The sequence below is a fragment of the Camarhynchus parvulus genome, chromosome 3 (assembly GCF_901933205.1).
Source record: "Camarhynchus parvulus chromosome 3, STF_HiC, whole genome shotgun sequence".
NCBI lineage: Eukaryota > Metazoa > Chordata > Aves > Passeriformes > Thraupidae > Camarhynchus > Camarhynchus parvulus.
The window spans coordinates 25,633,531-25,655,343 of NC_044573.1; the positions used below are offsets into that span (position 1 = coordinate 25,633,531).

The 21,813-nt window shown below is 35.8% G+C and overlaps 1 protein-coding gene across 1 annotated transcript in view; it reads left to right on the forward strand.

Moving 5' to 3' along the window:
• CAMKMT (calmodulin-lysine N-methyltransferase) overlaps nucleotides 1-21,813 on the forward strand; it is a 213,872-nt gene that overhangs the window by 168,318 nt on the left and 23,741 nt on the right. Inside the window, 4 exon segments of the mRNA XM_030944331.1 lie at nucleotides 712-772; nucleotides 4,363-4,417; nucleotides 5,468-5,531; nucleotides 10,691-10,757. Of these exon segments, the coding sequence (XP_030800191.1) occupies nucleotides 712-772; nucleotides 4,363-4,417; nucleotides 5,468-5,531; nucleotides 10,691-10,757 (247 nt within the window).

A 21,813-nucleotide genomic window follows, 5' to 3' on the forward strand; every position in this document is an offset into this window, starting at 1 on the left:
TGGAAAGTTTATCACAGAATAATCAGAACAGTCCTTCAGTGCCTGTTAAGAAGAACTTACCATGTGTATTTCCTCTTCTCCTTCTTCTGAACTTCTTGAGCCACAGCTAGAAATCACACTTTTATTACCCTAGTGCTGGATTTGTCCTTAGCATGTGCTGCTGGTCAGTCTCCCTTACAGTCAGACTGATGCCTGACCAAACACAAACTAAGAGAAAATGAGCTAAATAAAAAGAAACTTGAAAGAAATGGAGTGACTGTACGATGATGATGATGATGGTGATGATGATGTAGCTAATGAGAAACTAGAGGGCTCCTGTCCCCTGTTGGAAACAGGCTACAAGGCAAAGTTGGCCTTTCATCTGGCCTGGTACAAACAGGTTGATGTTCATGTGAATGCCCAAGTGAATTAAGTTTTATATGACTTTTAAAGTCTTGAGTATTGCATGCATATGTGTAGATATATGTGTATTTTTATGTGTGTGTGTGTATCTATAAATTTCTGATCATTAGTTGTGATGAAATCTTTGAAATACTCAATTCCAATGCTTAAATCCTAGGTCTTCTTTTTATTTTTCTTTATTCTGTGTTATTATGGCAAATATAAAAAATAAAACAGTGGATAGAGGTCAGCAAATGGTAATATGCATTCAAATATTATTTTAGACCAGAAAAAATCTGTTCTAAGAAGGCAAATATCTTTGTTTTATAGGTCTCTGGCCATCTGAAGAAGTGCTGGCTTACTACTGCCTAAAGCATAATGAAATATTCAGGTACAGAGTTAAACATAAAAAGATATTTTCCAATCTCTTAGTTTTATTGTATCTGCATGGTAAAGATTGCTATGATTTAAGTCTTCAGATTAAATTTAAAATGTTCAAGGTGAAAGCATGTTGCTCTTAACAAAGAATTCTCAGCTGCCTTTGGGTACTAATATTGCACAGCAAGCTTTCTGCTATATGTCAAAGACTTTTGATTTCCACTCAAGGCGTTTTATTTCACTTTGATTTTTGGGAAACAAAAGTGAACCTCCAATCGATCAGTGCTGATTGTGAAGGTCAGGAAAAATAAGATGTTCTTTAAACTGACATCTGTTGCAAAAGCAGGAAAAATATTATCTGATGAAATACATGAAAATCACTGCTTATAGTAAGAGGAATTTGGACCCATTTTTAAGTGTTGTGAAATAGTTTTGAAACATCCTTCACTTTTATTCAAAACTTGTAGAAGTCAGCTATCAAGGCTCCAATAGGAACATCTAAATACAAAATCCATCCTGCATCCACTTTCCTTCGCCCTGACTATGCTGAGATTTGCACTTGGAAATCCTTGAAATTTCATTGTCTGGAGGATGAATAGGGTGCAAAAAAAGCTATTATAACAATGCATTTGGAGGCAAAAATTCTGTTCTGTGTGAGGGTGTAAGGCAAATACCAAGTAAACCAGACTTGGATACAAAATCCCAGTCTGTGTAAATATGGCATTGGGTAAAATCAGAAAGACCAAACTGTAAGTCCCTGGCCCTTGTGCCAAATGAGCAACTTGCTTAGACTCCTATCTGTAATCAAAGACTGTCGACTTTGTTGTTGCTGCAATGGATTCTGAGGTATTAAAAAGTCTTTTTTCCCTTCGCTCGAAGAAGAAGTCAGGATTCTTTGGTTTTGGTTTTCAAGGTTGTTTATTTTCTCTTACTTAATACATTCTTTTTCAGATCTATGGAGGTCTGTCCAGCAGGTCAGATTGAGGCACACTGACTGCCCTCAGGGCGATGTTCTCTTTTTATACTAAAAACTACATGTACTTTATTTTACAATAATTTTCCAATACTTATCACCTATGTTAGACAGTCTGTCTCTATCCTAAACCAATCCAAAAGTGCCACCATCACAGTAGAAGATGGAGGACAAGAAGAAGAAGGAGAAAGATAGGACATGCCCAGATTCCTCCATTTTGCCTCTTGAACCCCCATTCTAAAAACCCCAAAATTCTACTTTTTCACCCTGTGATAAATTTGCTATCATTCTATTCAAACCCTTGTGGCTTGCAACTCCTTGCATAAAGTTGATAATTGTTTCCATGGGTTAAAATCAAAGGCACAGGTGTCTTTGACTCCATGCCCAGGTCTTTGAGACCCCTGCCAGGGTCTTGAGTCCTCCAGGACAGTCAGGTGTATGTCCTGGGTTCTGACAAAAGACCTGGCACCAAAGTGTACCCTGGTCCATAAAGCCTCATTCCTGCTCCATCCACCACCTGAACAACGTGCAGCCCATTAGGGGAGGCAGCTCATACGCCTGATGTGGCAGCTGCTGCTCCTTCCTCCCAGGTTGGTTGTGTGCCTTCTGCTGCTGTAGGGATGTCCCTGTAGCACTTTGTGTCTGGCCCCACGCTCATATGTTCTACTTCTTCTCCAGGGCTCCTCACAGCAAACCTCCTGTGCTGCTCACTCAGGGGGTATTTTCCCAGTTTGGGTATGCAAGCTGCGATATTCAGAGACAACTAGCAGTCAAACTTCCACAGAGTAAATGGGCAGTTTCACATCCTGATTTCTCAGGATTATGCCCTTCTGACAGTACTCTCAGAGTAGAAGCTCTTATGTGAATTCTCATTTATAAATGTCGCTATATATTGCCTGAGAGACAGATACAACTTTTAAAACTTGCTAGTAAGGGAATTGGCACTGAAATAAATTTCATATGCATAAATATTTGTGTGTATATGTGAATGCTCATTTACTTTGTACATAGAAATTTGGTTCAAAATGTACTAAAAGCCTTACACTGGATACTTTCTGTGTTTATTTCAGCAAATATGATTCTTATAAAGGAGTAAGTGCCTTGTAAACCTTATATATAACCATGTGTATATAGTTTTAATATATAATACACTTAGTTTAGAAAAACTAAAACTTATTTGAGGAAAAACCTATAATCATTCTGTTTAAAAATACAAATTGCAAATTTCCCCATTTTTAAAAATATTATTACTGGGTTTATGTACAGCTTGTTCCTCCAAGCTATGTCTTTCTTTTGTCTCATTTTGATTAAATAGGACAACTAGACTTTTTTCAAATAAAATTTGTGGTGTCTAAGAAAAATAAATCTAACCTGTCCAGACAGTGAGCATTATTATACAGTTACACAGCCTAGTCTGCTCGCCTCAGTGAACAAAATATCAGCATCTTTATACTGATACTGATATGGCGTCCTAGATGCTCTTCCTAAATATCAGTGTTGAGTGAGTAGGGAGGTGACCCTTTCAGATAAAAATAGATTTTCAGATGTTAATGTTTTAAGGGAGAAGAAAAGGTGCACCAATAAAAAGCAACCAAGAAACCCTCCAAAACCAAACTCAACCAAACAGTTTAGCTAAAATTCCATTTTCTGCCTGTCAGAAGTGTCTCAATGGGAATGCTCCTGCCAGCTGTAACAGTTGCCGTAGATTTTACTATAAAGCAGCATGTTCCTAAGCTGAGGCTCTGCCTTGCCCCAGACACTGCTTCACACACAGTTTCGGTGCAGGGTCAGCATCCCTCCCTCCTCCCCTCCTGGGGCAGGCCATGGCTCTGGAGGACATCCTTTATGGCTCCCCCTGAAAACTCCCATCCGGCACACTCTCTGCGCCAAATTATATTTCACATGCATGTCTTAGTAACAGCACAGTATGGTCTAAGTTAAAAGCAGCCTTTTAGACCATGTATTCAGCCCTTTGATCGGGCTCAGTTTAGGCTCTTGACACTAACTTCGTTTCGTTTTCTGAGGCTTAACCATTTGCTGTTCCCATCGTTGTTCATAACAGCATTGTTTGTAGGTCACTTGCAGTTTTAAGTGCTAATTGAAGGATCAGATTTCTTCGTGTGTAATTATTTTGTGGTATACAGCTTTCTTTAAAACTTCTCTCTTTTTAGTATAAAAAGGCTTTTAGGCATAACTGTATGGAGAGATATATAAATAATATTAATTTCCCCATTTACTTCTCTAGCTGTTTTTGCAAGAATGAATGTGGATTAACATTGTTATCCTTTCCTAACAATTATCTTTCGCTACTCTAGCTAGTTTAGTTCCAAAAGACAGAGCCATTGACAAGGGAAAAAAGGGAACCTTCTCAGATTTTTCAGCTCAGCGGTGGTAATGTTGCACTGAACACTAATGAGGGAACCCCCACTGATTTGCCTGCTTTGTGACTTTTCTATTTCATAATTATTTTTAAAACGCAAAACGACATGAGGTAGCCTAGTCATGTCTCTACAACTTCCTGGTAGCTCAGTTCTTACTGCAGATGGCAATTTGTTCTTGTAACATATATGTCTCTCTGACCATTTTCATCTAATTTGTATGGGTTCTACCATTTCCTTTCTCTCTTTCAGGGACCTTGCTGTGTGTGAGCTAGGGGGTGGCATGACATGCTTGGCTGGGCTCATGGTAGGTCTTTTCTCAATTCCAATCCCATTCAGAGGAAGAAACAAAAGGAAAAATGTTCCAGTGCCTCCAACTGCTGGGTCAGAGAACTGTCAACAGCCTCAGCTGCGGTCAAGCTGCAGAGTCTTGAGAGACCTTCTAGATTGACTTGCTTTCGTATCATATTGATTTTATGGTTGCCTCGATGAGCAGAAACATTTTACCTCGGTGTAGTCAATATCTTTTGTTGTGACATTCCAGGCCACGTACTGTCTGTCTTTCATTGCCATAGCCGAAGCTTTTTTTTTTTCAGATTATAGTCCCATTTGCTAAGATACAGGAATAGCCTGGCGAATCACAGTTGGAGCACCATGATATAGCTGCTAATGTTTTGCCTGCATTATTACACCAACAAACATGATCCAGAGCTCTCGGTAATTAGATTCTTTTGAATTAGATTGGCCATTCAGGAGAGTCGTTCACCATTCTCTGGGTTCTGAGTCATGTATTCAGGAGATATTATGTAGCAGTGCAGTGCATTAGACAAGTTTTTATGTCTCTACAAATAAAAGCATATTGTTACACTGATTGGCATTTGACAAACCTGTCGCTCTTATACAATGTGTCGAGGTTACAGCCCAATGTGCGAGCATGTCAAAGCTCACAAAAAAATTACCCTTACAAAGCCATCTGCCTGCAATGCAAAGTTATATGAAGGGCATCAGGCAGTCAGACAGAAGCAAGCTGAAAGGCAGAGTGACAGCCTTGTATGATGGCTCTACTAGATAAACAGAAGCCCGCAAATGAAAGCCTCTCAGAATACCATCATCGGCTGTCACAATGCAATTACGGAACAGAATGATAGCAAGATAGAGGCTCCCGCAAATGGAATGATAAAAGTATTGACTGATTTGATTGAATGATTAAAATAATGCAGACATAAAATGAAAAAAGATTGAAGATTGTTACAGAGAAATAGGTGAGGAAGCATGATACTGAAGGCTTGTCACTCCTGTCTTCACTTCCACACAGACAAGCATATTTGCTCATTGTTTGCTGTGCTCTTTTTTTCAGGTTGCTATTTCTGCAGATGTCAAAGAAGTTCTGTTAACTGATGGAAATGAAAAGGCCATCAAAAGTATCCTTATTCAGATAGAAAACTGGTTTGTTGTGCTCGTTCCTTTTTACTGGCTGAGTAACAATCGATATAAAGACAGACAGCATGGGGCATATTAAGAAAAAGTCCCCACATAAGTAATTAAAAAACAGATGTGGAATATCTTGAACAGAGCAGCAGCTTCCCCCATAATAAATGCCACATTTTCTCTGTTAATTAAAAATGCACATGTTGGTATAGAGCATGTACTGTAGTAAATATTTGCCCCGTGGTTGAGTGCTGGAAGATTCATGTGTGTATGCTGCACATTACAAGAGGTGTAGCAGGGAATCAAATCATCAGCTCCCCTCCATGTATCTGTTTTGCATATGGGCTAGATTTTTTTCCTACTTTCAGATACTAGCCCCTTAAAACATACTCAACATTCATATATTTTCAGAGCTTTTCCAGTGTATGTTAAAGTGTTTCATTGTCGCTGCTAAGTTATAACTGGCCTACAAATTGCCCATTTAGTCTGCTTAATCAATTACCAATTTATCATTATTTCTCTTGATGTAAGATTGCAAAACTCCTCTGTCCCTTGTAGGAAGTATTTTATTGTATTTCTTATATTAGAATAAATTGCTATTATGCCCTTCTAATATGAACAGATAGTTCATAAAATTGAACTGGACTTAGGTTAAGCAAGAGAATGAGTGAGCATAATTTGTGGCCACATTAAATATCAGCACAGAACAAGAACAGATATATACAGTGAATACTAATAGCCCTTAGAAATTGAGAGGAAAAAAAGGAAGATATCTATTTGCTTTTGTTCTTTGATAATCTTTCCATTTACATTTTAAAGCAGGCTAATTTTTCAGGTTTTGGCCACTGCAGCATCAGAATTATTTCTTTTTGATATTTGCATGTATTTGAGAGCTAATGTAGTGAGTACTTAGTAAAAAAAATAACTTAAACTAATCTGTAGCTTAAATGAATTGTAGTTGCTGATGCCTGTTAAAACAGGAGACATTTCAGTGCAATAATATTAGCTACTACCTTTAAAAAAACTTTCTTAGAGGTAACTGAGGTAACTGTAACTGCTGACAGCATTTGAACAATTTCATGTTAAAAACAGTCAATCCTAGATCATATCTGTTAAAACTTGAGGTAAGCCTGCTAAAAGTCTCTTTTTTTCTTGAAAAGGCAAGTTCTCACCTGTTTTCCAGGGATTGTTATTTTGTTAAATTCTAATATGTTAGACTGGTGTCTTAAGGAGGAAGTTTTCATTATTCTGTGTATTTTAATCAGCACCACCCTTCCAGTCTTTCTTCCATGTCATTATGAAGATAAAAAATGTAGGAGAAAAGAAGTGTTTCAAAACTAGTCTAACAAAACAAACTCATGTTGTATAGAAGCATAGATATTTAACAAAAGGTCATTTTACCCACAAAAAGCTTCAGGTGGGCTCAGTAATCATCAAGTCAGCAAATGTCTTGCATAGCAGATTCCATAAACATACCTGAACTTTTTTGAAATTTAGAAGTCTTTTATAACACGGAAAATTGGCAAGTGCGAAAATATTCACTCAGTCTTTGGAATTAAGCAAATAAAAGTGCTTTTATTCCTGAAAAAGATACTGTTAATATTATCTAATTATCACACCTTAGTTTTTCACAATGTGTTTTAGAAATGTCTTCTGTTCCCAAAAGTCTCACAAGAGGTCTTCATCTGTATTCACTCAGTGAATCCCTTTCAGGGAAGTGATTGGTGGAAGGCTCTAACAGGAATTTATTTTTCTTTTTTAACATTTGGTGCTCAGAAGGCTCAGCATTCAAAGTGCTTTTATTGTGTTGGATTTTACAATGGGCTTAATATTAGCAGGGTGCCAAAGTGCAGCAGGCTAAGAACTTTACTGTGTAGGTGAAATGTATTCTTAAAAGTGCACATAATAAAATTTCTGTTGCATTTTATATGGTTTATGGACTTCAGTAGTAATTTTATGATCTGTCTTACGGTAATTTTCTTTTGCACTTTTTTCTATAGTGACTGACTGTAATAGAAGTTTAGGCTAAATTTAGATCTGTTTCAGCCTCACCAGACTCACTGAAATCAGGGTAGAATTTTAGGTGTAATTGGAAGTAGCATTCACCCCAAGAGCCACTGACTACAAATTATGTATTTTTGCTAGTTCTTATTATTGCTGATGGTATTTTTGATTGTTTAGCATACCAAATTAAAGTAATGTGGGATAAAATACTGTTTTCTTTTCTAGATTCTGCTCTTCAGGAATAGTTAATGTCTAGTATTATGGTTTTTATGTAGGTAGTATAGATTAAAATAATCTTGTTTTAAAATTACTGTTTACATCTTCCCTTTAAATTTCTTAGGAAGCTTAAATTACATGCCAGTCATATTATAATATCCAAAAATTACTTTCCAAAAAGTAAAAGTGGTTGTCAACAAAAAAGAAAAAAATCCCTGTCAGAAGCCAGGAAATCACCAAGCAAGCCTGCTAATTATTCTTAATGGGCAAGATGAGCACATTAAGAAACAAATGAATACATCAGTGAAATGTAATTGAAAATCGACCTGGCAATAGTGCATTGCATCTGAGAATCTGCCTTTGTATTATCAACATCATCATAATTATCGTTGTTTTTGTTGTTGCTATCACTACTCAGTGAGCATAACTAACAGCTTTGCTTTGTGAAATCTCAAGCTTTTGAGGATTTGATTTTTCATTTGATTTTTGACATGCTTCCTATTAGTCTCCATTTCATACTGTCAAATGAAGTATTCACTATATATGTTTTCAATATCCATATTAGGATACGTTATTGAGATGTTAGAAGTTTAAAAATTTTTACAAATGAATTAATCAAATAATTGTTGCCATTCTAACCCTCTCATTGTGAAATATATTGCTATATTTTGTATTAGTCAATGATCTTATGCATGATGTTTATGGAGGTTTTTAAAAGGATGCTATGACTTGAGTTGCTAGACCATTTAAAAGACTTCACTCTAACTCCTTTTGCTTATCATGAGCAGGTTTAAATTGATTCAATAGATTGTTTATATTGCAAAATCAATAAAACAAAGACAGGTGTTACTCATTTTGCCACTTTGTTCAGAACTTTATTGCTAATTTAGTGTGTTTTATCTAAGTTCTTTCAGTATCATTTAAATAAGGAAAGTTTTAGGATTAAAACTATAGACGTTTCAAGTGAATAATAGAGATAAATATGGGCAGAGTTAACAGATTCATCCCCTGTTGTAATTTTGGGTGATATGCATTCAGATAGAAATTTTCAACTTACATCTGTGACATAAGTCAGTCATGAACACCAAATTTTATTTTCTCAAAACACGGGAACCATGTTTAGCGCTTTGACATTTCCAAATCCAAGGATGAGGTTCATTTTAGTAAAAATTATCTCCTCTTTCAGAGAGGGTGGGTGCTTTCTGCCTTAGCTCTATTTCACACCATGCACTGGTGACTTGAACTACTGTCTGAAAGCATCAGTAGTACAAAACACTGTTACAGTGCACTATAATGGCCATTCAGATAGAGTGTATGGATCTTTGAACAGTCCAGGGAAATTTAGGTTAGAAGGATCATGTTTAGCCTGAATGCCTGAAAATATGGGCTCCTAAATTATTTTTTAAATCTAGTATTAGCATGTTTTTAACCATTATTAATAGTTTTGCTCAGTTATATAATTTAAGTGCAGTGTAGCTAATTTATAAAAAATGTTATTTCTGCTCCAGATTTATGATCTGTTCATGAAGTTATTTATGCCTTACTTTTGCTGCCCAGGTGTAGACCATTCATTTACTACTCCTCGTTACATATTGTGGAAACTATTTAAAAGGCATATCCAAACTACAGAGATTTGTTTAAACCAGTTTTCTGTCATTCCATTTCTAGTTTTTACTTCACAAAATACCAGTTGTCTTTTCCAGTGTTTCGATAGAGACTTTCCTGAAATAACTTTTCTTAAATAACCGAGTCTATTAGGAAGGCAAATTATGTGGTCTCAGCAAAGCAAAGAAAAAGATATATCAAAGCAAAGAAAAAGGTATATCAACAATATTTCAGATTAGCCTGACTCTTGTATTGAATTTTCTTATAAGAGCACTTTCAAGAGATCTGACATATTTTGTGGACCTAGAAACATCCTTCTAATTAGCATCAGATTTCCTATACCTTAAATAAGAAAGAAGGATCTTTCACGTCATTACCAAAAATGTCTATTTAAAATAATTATTTACATTTGAAAGTGAACCATTCAGGAATGCATGGATTCACACTGGGTAACAATTAATATTCTCAGAATTTTCACTTGCTACACCTTTTCCTTGCCGTGGCTTCTCACTAACCACATGTGATGAATCATGACAGTTGTCTTTGTAGCCATAGATGACTGGGCCCAGCTTCCCTTGAAAGTTTTCCTTGACAGCCTTTGCTTTAACCTGCCTGAATGGCTACCCAAATTTGTGACTTGAACTTCCAAACTACAAGAAGCTGAGACACAAGGCTGAGGTACTGTTGTAGTATTTAAGGCACTTATTGCTTTCCACTCTTTTAAGGTGGTTACTAACCATTCTCAAGAAAGCAAATGGACCAGAAACTCCTTTGTCTATAGGTTAAGGTGCTCCTGTTGTGTGTTGGATTCACCCAGACCGAGCCAAGAACATAGGTGTATCTCTTGCGGGTAGGTTCTTAAAACACACAAACCTCAAAAATCTCAGCATTAGGTATAGTGATAACAGTGAGAAGTGAAAAGCAGCACAAACTAGAGTGGACATTTAGTGGTTGTAAAAATTTTGGTTCTCCATGGTTGTAATTCTTATGTTTGTAAATAGTTGCCTTTAAATATTTGAGGTATGGGACATCTTTTTTCACTTCCATCTATAGCGACAGGGCTAGAAATTTCTTAAATGAAAGAGTAAATAGAAGTAGGAAACTAGAGCAAATTGCTGCATAGATCTATGGCTGATGTGCTGGAGTAGCAATGTAAAATGTATGCTTCTGAAGAAAGATTGACTCTTAGCACAGATTAAAGAAGAACAAACAGATAAGAACATTATGAAGGCATTATAAATGGAAAATACTTTGGCTTGTTATTTTTATTATTGCTCTAGTTTTGTAGATAATTCTTTGTAGATAATTCTTAACAATTATACTACAGATGTAAATGAGATCATCACAAGAAACCAAAATGCTGGCGTATTTAAGGCTCAGAAGGTGTCAAGCTGGTAAGATTGTACTTTTTCACTGATCCTTGCATGTACTTCTGTATTAATATAGATGTGAAATATATGCACATGTGTGACCTGTGTTATTGATGCTCACACAGGTGTGTGTATGTAAGTAGGTAAGTGATGCAAGAGAGAAATTTAAAAGTATTTTTAAAAAATAGCAAATACAGTATGATTAACCTTGATGACAAACCCTCTCTTTCCTTTTTATCTTTTTTTAATTTATGCTGTGTCTCTTCAGTCTATGATTTAGTGCATGGTTGAAATTTGTCTGCTTCAAAGTCAACACTACCTGTTGTACTGAAAATGAGATTTGGAATGAATGTATCTAAATCTCTGTCAGATTTCATTTTAAATAGTTCTGAAAATTTAGAGTGACAACAAATCCCGTTTGCTCCTGAGGTAGATGTTGTTGGAATATCCATGGGAGGTTTTTTGGTCATCCTGTTTGTGTGATCATTATGTTGTCACTGCAAAGACAGATGGGGAGATGGGAACCAAGGACAGTGTATTCATCTCTCGCAGTACTTTCAAGTAAATTATAAAGCACTTCATATTTATGGTATAAGGTTAAGAATTAGAAAATGGTTACCTAAGAGCAAATAGTACACTCTTATTTGTGTATTTAAATCTTTTTTTTGATGACTCACATTGCAGAGGAGCACTCAGTCCTTCTAAAACTGGCAAAAGTAAAGCTGAAAAAGGGCTGAGGAAGGGAAAGTGTTAATGCAGAATAAGCTTACTTACATAGAGGGTTAAACCTGTATGGTTTTAATGGCTGTCATTCATGTGATTTAATCCTATGCCTATGTAGCCATCCTGTGTAGGGAAGTTAGTTCAAGTGAGCACTTAGGGCTAGAAAAATTCTGCCTTCATTAGGGTGTGTGTGCATATGAGTTAGAGATACATCTCTGCATCCTAATAAGAGCCTGCCAAGTAGACAGAGGCCATGTGGATCCCAGGAATGGTCTTTCAGGTTCCATGTGCTGAACACCTCTTGTGAGCAGCCTCAGACACTCTGCTGAGGAGAGGCTGTGTGGTATGTACATCCAGAAGCTTAGATTTTTTTTAGATTTCCAGTTGTTCTATATGTTGTGTGAGATTTCAGATTTCATCCCTTGTCAACTTCAAACCTGGTCTTTTAGATATCAATCAAAAGCACATTTTCTACCCTGTCCTCATTTACATTTATCTAATGCTTAAGGTCATTTGTGATCATTTGAGTGTATTTCAGCATATGGAATCAGTGAATAATAGATTTCAGCCTCACGCTGTGAAGAAAGATTGTGTTTTTACAAGACATGATGTTGTTTACTGGGTGTTAATAATCACTAATTAATAAACATATCTAGACATCGTAAAATGTTGCATTTTAAGGAGTAAAAATGTCAAGTGTTTAACTTCTTGAGTGCAATAGCGTTTGAGGCTTTATTTGCATAAATAAAATAATTAAATTACAAAATAATGTGAAGTACTATATGAAAACATAGGACTCATTAGAACACTTGATTTTTAATTCTACATTCTTAAGGCTTTGGCAGATTTGTTGTGCAAGTATAAAGTTTTATAAAATGACTATTCAAATGACTCTCTAATGGATTGATCAGTTCTTCAGATTCAGTAATGACGTGGTGCAGTAACAAAATTATATGATCCCTTCTTAATGCCTTGAGGGAACTAAAAGGCTGATGTAAAGTCTGAAGTAACCTTGATTCACTTTTCCTGCAGGTGAAAACCTTAGTTACATAATAGGGCGGGAAAAAAAAGGATTTAAAAAAACACAAGAAAATGCAGAAAGTGTACTGTTTTGGATGGAAGAATGCAACACTAGAATGCAAAGTGACATTCAGTAACTTCTTTTACATTGATCAGATTTTGCAGGCAAATGAGTATAGTGATGTCTGTAAGTGACTTACTGAGCATCAATTTAATCTGGAGAAGGCATCTTCTTTCCTATAATCATTTAGACAGCGTCCAGTCTTGCAACTTCACAGTGGCCAGTGCAAAGTTAAAATATTCCTTCTGTATAAAAGATGACTCAGAATAGACTCTTCTCACAGCACCTTCATCTTATGTTAGGATCTTGCACTCTGTTCCTGGCACAGGAACAGAAATTATCAGTATGAGAGTCAGTTTGAGACTGTTCTGGATATTTAAGTCTATGTTTGGAAAGTATGCCAAAACCTGCATGGAGCAAAAAGGAACAATCTGGTATCAGCCAAGAGAAGTTAGATTAGGACAAGCTGCCATACATTTATTTATTTAGATTTATACAAAATGCAGTAAATGAGCACTTATCTAGCCCTCTGCCAAGTCTTGATTATTGTTTAAAAATACGGTAATGTAAGCCAAACTGGCAGTTTGTCATATTGTGTGTTACAATGTAATAATAGTAAACAGTTTACTTTGCAGTGGATATACAATTCTATTTTATTTTTATTTTTCATTTATATGCTCAGGATTTTGTGCTTATATTTACTAGAAATAGGTACAGTAATACCAAGTTACTAGTAATGTCTGGCCATAGTGCAGGGTATTAATACTGTGTATGGGTTCAACAATTTTATTTTTTTTACAATTCAGAAATTATCCATGAATTGCATTGTTTACCCTATAACTTAACATATGTTTCTTTGTACCATCAGCTGTTACTGGTTTGACATGTTTTATCATTGACATGGTTTATCATTGTTTTAACATGTCCACCAATCATTAAATTAACAACAAAGACAAGAAATCCTACTCCTTGTTTTCTATTTGTTTTAATGGGGAAGTCTTCCTGACACAGCTGTTAGAGTAGTAGAAGTTTGAAAAGTTGTTGTTATTACAAATGTGATTATGGAAAAACTTTACCGAAGAGAAAGGCTTGCAATGTATTCTGCAGGTTAACAGACTCAGTCTGTCCTACCGACTAGGGAATTTGTTCTTCCTTCAGATTCCCTTGTTTGAGAACATGGAAATCTGTAAAGAACAAGAGTTGTGTTCTGATTGCTGATATGGGACCTGTGGAGTTTTAGCTGTGGAGAAGTCTATTGTTTTGCTAAGAGTTGCCTCAGAGAGATTCCATTTCAGGTGAGAATGTAAACAAGGACGTGTAACATCAAGCCAGTAACAGAAATGCTTGTGGCAGTGCACCCTTTAGTTTGATTAGTAATAGCGTGTCATAAACTCTTTATTCATTCCACAGTCATCTTTAGAACCCACATCAAGAATTAATGACCATGGAACCAAAAGAGACAATTCCTTCTGCTTAAAGATTAACAGATAGGTTATAATTTTATTTGAGATTTTAGTGTTCCTTACCAATGTAATGCAATTACAAGTTTCCAGAACTAAATCCATAATGAAAAAAAGTCTTTCAAAATACTGAATGGCATCCAGCGTAACAGTGGATGAGGTCTCAATGACAGAGCACTGAACTATATTGTCCTGATTGCATTTTTGTATTACTTTCCTCTTCATGATTGCAAAGGTGAATATTTTACCGTACTGCAATGTTCTTCAAATATGTCAACTTCATAACCTTCCTAATTTCAACTGGTCTTGTAACAGCTTCCATCAATGTGGGAGAGACTTTCTCTCTGTTTTCATTCATCAAAATGACCTGAGTGTTGGTAAATTCAAACTTTTGCAAACATTTTATTGAATTTGCTGTTTTTGTCACCTTAGCAACCCTAAAGGAATCCCTTTCTTCCAACTACTTTTCCAGTCTCCTCAAGTAACTGTCTTGCATGACAGCATCTGTAAGGAGGAAGCTGCCAAAAGGAACATTTCCTGCTCTCTGGTTAGGAAGAAAAGGTTGCTGGTTCCTGCTCACTTAATTTGATCACTTCATGTATATGTGGAAAGAATGGTTTTTGTGCTCATGTCCATTCTGAAGTTGTAGCTCTTTTTCACAGAAAACTCAACTCAGGTGGAAAGCACTCCACACCTCTGATCATACTTGCCCTGCTTTATATCTGTTTCTGTTTCAATCTACTTATTTTTAGATGACTGTGATCAGTACTGATCACAGTACAAAGTGTGCATAAATAGGTACATGTAGTGGAATAATTACACTTTTTGTTCCCCTTCTAAAAATGCTTAACAGTGATTGGCTTTTTTCACTGCAGTTGAGCACAGAGCTAATAGTTTCATGACACAGTCTGTCGCAACATCAAGAGCTTTCAGTGGCGGTCATTTTGGAGACCTTCATTTTCTATATCAATGGATAATTATTTTTTCAGTTGTGCACTTTGCATTTATCCACACTGAATTTAATTTGTCATTTTATTCTCCAGTTACTCATCCTTCTTTTTCCTTTTCCTCCTTTCATCATTCTGCAATCTTTCACAGTCTAGTCTGTTCCTTGCTGTCTTGAATGACTTAACATCAGCAAACTTTGCCACCTCAATGCTCATCTCTTGTAAACGTGTTGTCTAGAACAGGTCCCAGGGGAACTCCACTTATTGTGTCCCTCCACTGTGAGAATTGACCATTTGCTACTACCCTCTTCCCTGTCTTTTGTTCTATTATTTAGCATCATGTCAGGACTCTTCTTCAGTGACAGTCTGAATGTTGATAGTGAGGGTCTTTGCTAATAGCTTTTTGGAATCAGAGGCAGGCTGTCTCACCCAGATCTCCCTTATCTGAATACTTGTTAATGCCTTTGAAGGGCTCAAGGTTTGTAAAACAGGACTTCCTTTTACAGAAGACATATCTAAAAAGGCTTCTGTGCTGAAATGTCTTTAGTTTCTTTCACAGTGAAGTGAATATTTTGCACTGTTGCAAAAATGAATTCCACCTCTCTGAAATGTTCTTATCCTCTGTGAGTGCCCATTCTGTACCCCAATTATCAGCTGGCAGGAAGATTTAGCAAAAAAGGAAAAGTTCACTTATTTTTCACCTGCCTGATTTCATTATTATATTTAGTTTTGCAAATTTGTAATTTTTTCTTCATTTTTTTCTTCAGTGTTTCTTCAGTTGGGTGCAACTTCAACTTTCCTCAGGAGGAATACTTGAACATTCTTTTATATCATTTAACCATTCCAGCTGACTTTCACAAAATTCCAAGTCTCTCCCATTTGTGTACTTTGCTCAGTTGTGTTGACTTAATAAAGTACATTTTAAATTGTATTATACCTTCGTCTGACTTTGTGATGACAGATAAGAATACATAAGGAGAAAAAAATGTAAGTGTTATCAAGCTTTGTAAAAAAATTTCTATGAGTTTGGAATAACAGGGGAAAAAAGCATTAAAGTATCATGTTGCATTATTTTAAATCATTCTTCCACAGATCTTTGACTATATCTTAGCTTAAAAAACTTGCTCTTGGTAAAGCTATTCCTCCTGTATTCTCTTGTGCTGCACAAAAAGATTAGAAGAAGACTGCTGTTATGAGAAGGTGTAGATCTTTCCTCCCAGGGCTTTAAAGGAAAAATGTCCTTGAGATGTTAGAGTTGAAGATTATTTGTTCAATTTCTTTTTTGGATGCATCGTTCGAGCCATGTTCTATGTTATTTCCTGGTTTATGATGTTACCATTGTACCTTTGTTTACCCTTCCTTTTCTACCTTGGGTCTACATTAGTAGGCAGTCATCACATACATCTTACACAGTTTCAGCTAATCTTTGCCATAATAAACTTTAAATTTCAATAAGATTATGTTTACAGTGTTGTCTTTGTTTATTTCATTAGTAGTTATTCAACAGTTAACCAAGGATACTGAAAATGGATGAGGTCCAGGAAATGGACAGAAGAGTGAATCAGAGTTTGGAAATGAGCCTCATTTACTTGTCAAATAAATTAATTGATTGTTAAGAAGTTAATTCATTTTGATCTGAAAGTCTCATGTGAAAAAAATCAGTCTGTAACAGAAGATCAGTCTTTAATCTAGTTTACAAGTACTTAACAAGATATAGAAATTGAAGCTAGGCAAATTCAGTCTAGAAAAAAATGAGATTTGACAGAATGATAGTACATTAGAACATATTTCCATGGGAAGTGATAGTTTCTTAAGCAGTGAATGTGTTTGAATATTTCTGAAACACAAATATTAGTTTCCTGAGATATATGGGCTTGATACAGAACTTTGAAAATCTTGGATGTTTATTGTGGTGTCTTCTGCCCTGAGAATTTAAACATCTGTGAACTACATCTTCTCTGATGTTTTTAAGTTTTCTTCCATTCAGTCCTTCTGGACCTACATTGTTCATTTTACATTCTTGGGTTTTTTTCTTCTGGTTCCCTTGATTATCCTCCCCATGGGTAGACTGTTTTCCACAGAGCAAGAAACGAATCTTTTCCTTCATATTTTTACACAAGTCTGATCCGATCAGTATAGGTGTGTCACATGTGCTTATGCTGTCTTGCACTTTGAAATTATATATATTTTTATACCATATAGTTGAGAACCATTTTTTTTCTTCCCAAATATGCTTCATGGCCATTGCTAAAAACAATAGTCAGTTTCCAAATAAAGGCTGATTTAAAATGTATGGATGTAGAGGAAGGATGTGAAAAGGCAAATTCACAAACACCACTGGTATTTTTTTATTAATGTCTTTTTCATACAAGATATTCTCCCTTCTTTTAAATAAATAGCCACATTTGTGCTGAATGTTGGCTTGTAACATGTCTACAAAATGAAAAGATTTATTCTACAACAGTTGTATTTACATGCAGTGCATTAATTATGTCCCAAAAACTTAGTAGCTTTTGATACACAGCAAATGTGTAAGTGTTAGTACTGTTAGTTTTGAAGACAAAGCTGTAATGTTCCCATCTGAATTTTAGCAAAATATGTTGTACAAAATACAAGAGAGAAAATATGTTTGTAGAATGAGGAATAAGGAAAGTGTATAATTTTATAATGCACTTTTTAAAATGAACTTTTAGGCAGGAAAATCTAGATAGGGTCATGGAATCATAGAATATCTAAATAGTGAAGAGGCCCTAGTTGGGTGTGGTGGTTTTTTTCTTCTTTTATATTACCATGTTAATGTGATGAGGTTTAATCATTAATTGTTGTACCAGATACTTTATAAACACAGAGCAGAAAGGCAGCTTGTGTTAGAGAATCTATGATCTAAGACCAGAGAGAGATCTGGTGAGGAAGGATAACAAGGATAATTGAAGCAAGCATGAGAGGCAGAGTTGGACGCACAAGAGCCTCATCTCAGTTTTTAGGTGCTATTTTAAAGGGCAGTTTCAAGGATAATGGAGTAAGTTTGTGAATATTGTGAATAACATAGCAGAAGAAATTTGTACAGGTGTGTGGTTGAAAAGTTAAGTGGAAGATGTAGACTGACATTAGGGCTGATTAAAGAAGGGACTTGTCCTTTCAATATTGAATGAGAGATAAAAAATAGGGATGTGAACTGTTGTGAAGCATTTGGAAATGACAACTTGCAACTTACCTGGAGCAGGACAGAGAAAGATGACAAGATCGGAGTTGCAGGCAAGAAAAACAACCTTTGTAGCAGCCTGCTGAATAAATATTAATATGGCAAGCCAGCATTTTCCACGAGCAGAGAGAACAGTATTGTGATGCTTAGATGTAAGTGATGATGACATGGTCAAGAGGTTGAGTGGATTGGTAAGAAACTTCTGAGAGGTACTATGCAGAGAGAATAACCAGTAGAGCTGAGTTATGCAAATACAGAGAAAGGTCTAAGCTAAGCCTAGATTACAGACTAGAATTACTGGTTATGTCCAAAATGATGATCCACAAAATGTAGTTACAATGCCTTGTGGTACTTTAGATGCAATGAGCTTCTCACTCACTGAGGCTCTGAAAAATACTGATGTAAGGGCCTGTATGCACAGTATGAAGTAGAGAAATGAGTAGGTTTTTAGCTTTTATGGATGAGATAGCCCAGAAATAATATTCAAAAGAAGAAAAGGTTGAGGTTGGGCATTGTGAAGTTATGAGATATGTGGGAAATGTCTGAAGATAATCTTGAGAAGAGCATATTTTAAAAATTGTAAGACAATTAAAATAACACAAGCATAAAACAGTGGAATTAAGAATTAAAACAAAGAGTAAGATATATTGGTTTTAAGAGAGATAAAATGTCCAACAGACTGAGAATAAAGTGTAGATATTAAGTCTAGCTTGAGAAAAATCATTAGTATTCTTTGACAAGAGCAAATAAGTGACATGGAAGTTGCCAAAATCTGCAAGGACATTGTTAGAAGAATGTGCCCATTGACAATTGTAAATATCACATTAGTAATGCTTAGAAATCTAAGAGGAAAGAAAAAATGGTTGTACCTGCAGTTGAAAGCTTAACTTTGGTCCCTTCAAACCAGATATGCACTGTAGGGAATGAGATAATGGATAAGAACACAAAGCAAAGTAAAGCAATGAAAGTAAGAAAGGCAGAAGGTGAAGGAAGGCGGAGAAATAAGAGCAGCCTTGTGAGAATATAATAAGAAAGATGGGGAAATTATAGTAGGCAATTTTGCAAGGTTTCTCAGAGGAGTTATAATGATAGGTGTACACATTTCCTCTATCACTAGATTAAAATCCGTCTTCTTGATCTTTATACATAACTAAGGACTCTCAAACCAAGATCAGGGTGGAGAGAAACATCTTGATGATACCTTTTGTTAATGTGTTAATGAACTTGCTTGCTAAATGTCAGAGAAAAAGTCATATGAGCCTCCAGACAAAACCTTTTACCTGAACCTGTATACTTTCCAATGGTAACGCTTTTCAAAGATTGAAACTTAAATTAAAATATGAAAAGAAGAGGTGGGTAGATAGGGATTCTTGGTAGCTGTTCATCTGCTAATTGGGATGATTTTTAAAATCCTTATTAAAACTACTAATGCATTTTGAAGCAAGTAAGGCTTTTGTCCTTTTTTTCTAATTTTGAATTTTTGTCTTTATCTGCACAACTACTTATCTGCTAATTTGAGAGCTACTCTAGCTTGTGCCATTCATCACAAGAACATCTCAGAGGGTCTTGGAAATGTTTCAAGTTTTAACAATCAGAGACTTAACCTGTTTTTTCTCATATAAGTTACCTGCCTAGACACACTAGGAAGACAAACACGGAATAACAGAAGTTGAATAATAATAGTAATGAAGAATTTTGCATGAGAAATAAAACCTGGTAAAATCAGGTCTTTTGTTGTAGATTGCTGAGATACTTTACCAGTGTAAGGAAAAGAGTGTTGACATTTGTCAGGCTATCCTCCATAAATTAGAATTACTGTACAGGGGAAGCCTTGGCTGCTGTAACTATCCCTGCAACATTAGCTATTTTATTACAATTTTTTTTTCTTTGAAATACATGGGGCTATTTGAGGGTACATTTTTGTGCTTTAAGTCTCGTATTTTCTTACTTGATCTTTATGTTCTAATATCATAATTCTTATTCTTAAGCTAATCACATTTTATGACTTGTCAATTAAAAAGAAAAACCAGGGGAAAAACGAAGAGTTTCTTTGATTGTGTCATGCATTGTATTTGGAGTTTTTTAAAATTAATTTGTTTCAGAATTCTTCATAATGTTAGAAGGTTGACAGCCTAGGAAAGTAAAGCACGTCTTTTCTCAGACTATTTTGATAGTATGCTTTATCCCTGACGTGGAGAGGCCACCTCTGCATGTGAGAGGATGGTTCATTTTCCATAGTTCATTTAGACCTTGTCCTTCTTGCCAGAACTACCCTCAAGATTGCTAATTATAATAATAGGTTTGTGACATGGGTACTTCTCCTCTGAAAACTGGTCAAATTCATTTGATACAGGCCATAAATTGGCCATTAGTGGGTATCAAGTTTCAGCTACCATCACTTTAACCTAAATAGTAGCTGAACAGTGCAGTAGTGTTTTTCTGTTGCACCTTATTTCATCTTTCATGTTCTTCTTGTAGACCAAAAGAGCTCCCAACTGTTTTATATTTCCATTGGGTCTCAGACCATTTTCTGCTGAAACTCAGTTGCCTATTTTCACTTGTTAGAAACTAAACCTGCATGACTTAAATAAGCCAGTACAAAATAGTGTCAAGTGGGCTTTACACAGCCTTAAGCATGTTGGTTTGTTGGTTTGTTTGGGAATTTTGCAAAAAAAAAAGCACTGAAGTTGTGGCTTGGACAGAAATATACAGTAAAGCCCATTTCTCAAATGTACAGTGTATTTTCAGTTCTTAGTACTGTAGCATCTTCCCTCAAAAGACAGGCATAAAAATAATGTTGCTTCAAAACGTACTTTGCTGGAAGAAAAGTGACTTCAGAGAAAAATGTGGCTTAGGCAAACTAATTTAGTATCATTGTAAAGGAACAAGAGGAAAAGGAACAAGTAGGCTTGCATTTTCTTGATGCTGGCACTCAACATGATACTGGCAATTTAAGAGACTTTTTGTGGTGCGGTATTTTTACACTTATTTCTACTTTTTAAAAGGAAATTTCATAAAAACTGAGATTTTCAGATTTCCATTGCTACCACTTTTCTGGATTTCCTGGCAGTGATTTTTTTTTTTTTAATGGAAATGCAATCAGCCCTTGCTTCATGGTGCCTTCAGTATTTCTTTCAGGTCTGACCACTAAGTCCGAGAGTCACATCCTCAGTAATCCATGAAAAAATTATGGTTTCTCACCCCCTTACTACATATAGATACATGCATTTAGCTACCTTTTTCAGGATTGTTTTGTAATATCAGTGTATTTTTCTGTACTTTGCAGTCAGGAATTGCATTTGGATTACAAAATTACTTTTTTGCTAGTTGATGGTATTTACATAAGTCCTAAGGCTGATTCACTGTTTTTGTTAGCACTAGAACTCAGAATAGCTGATTCAGAACCAGGCTGATTCTGACATCAGTGTTAATGACAGAATTGTGCTGACTCTGAGCAGAATTGATTCTGATTCCCAGATATGCAGGGATATATCTGCTTTGCAGGTGCAGATGTTTGAAGGCAGCTCCTGCAAATCTGTGGAAGCAGGTAAAAGTGTAAATAGGAGAGCTGCTGGAACTGCTGTGGAGGTTGCAGCCAGTACTGCATTTCACATCCCTAGCTGTGCCTCCTTTACTAGTCACGCTCGCACTTAGCTAAAGATAGCAT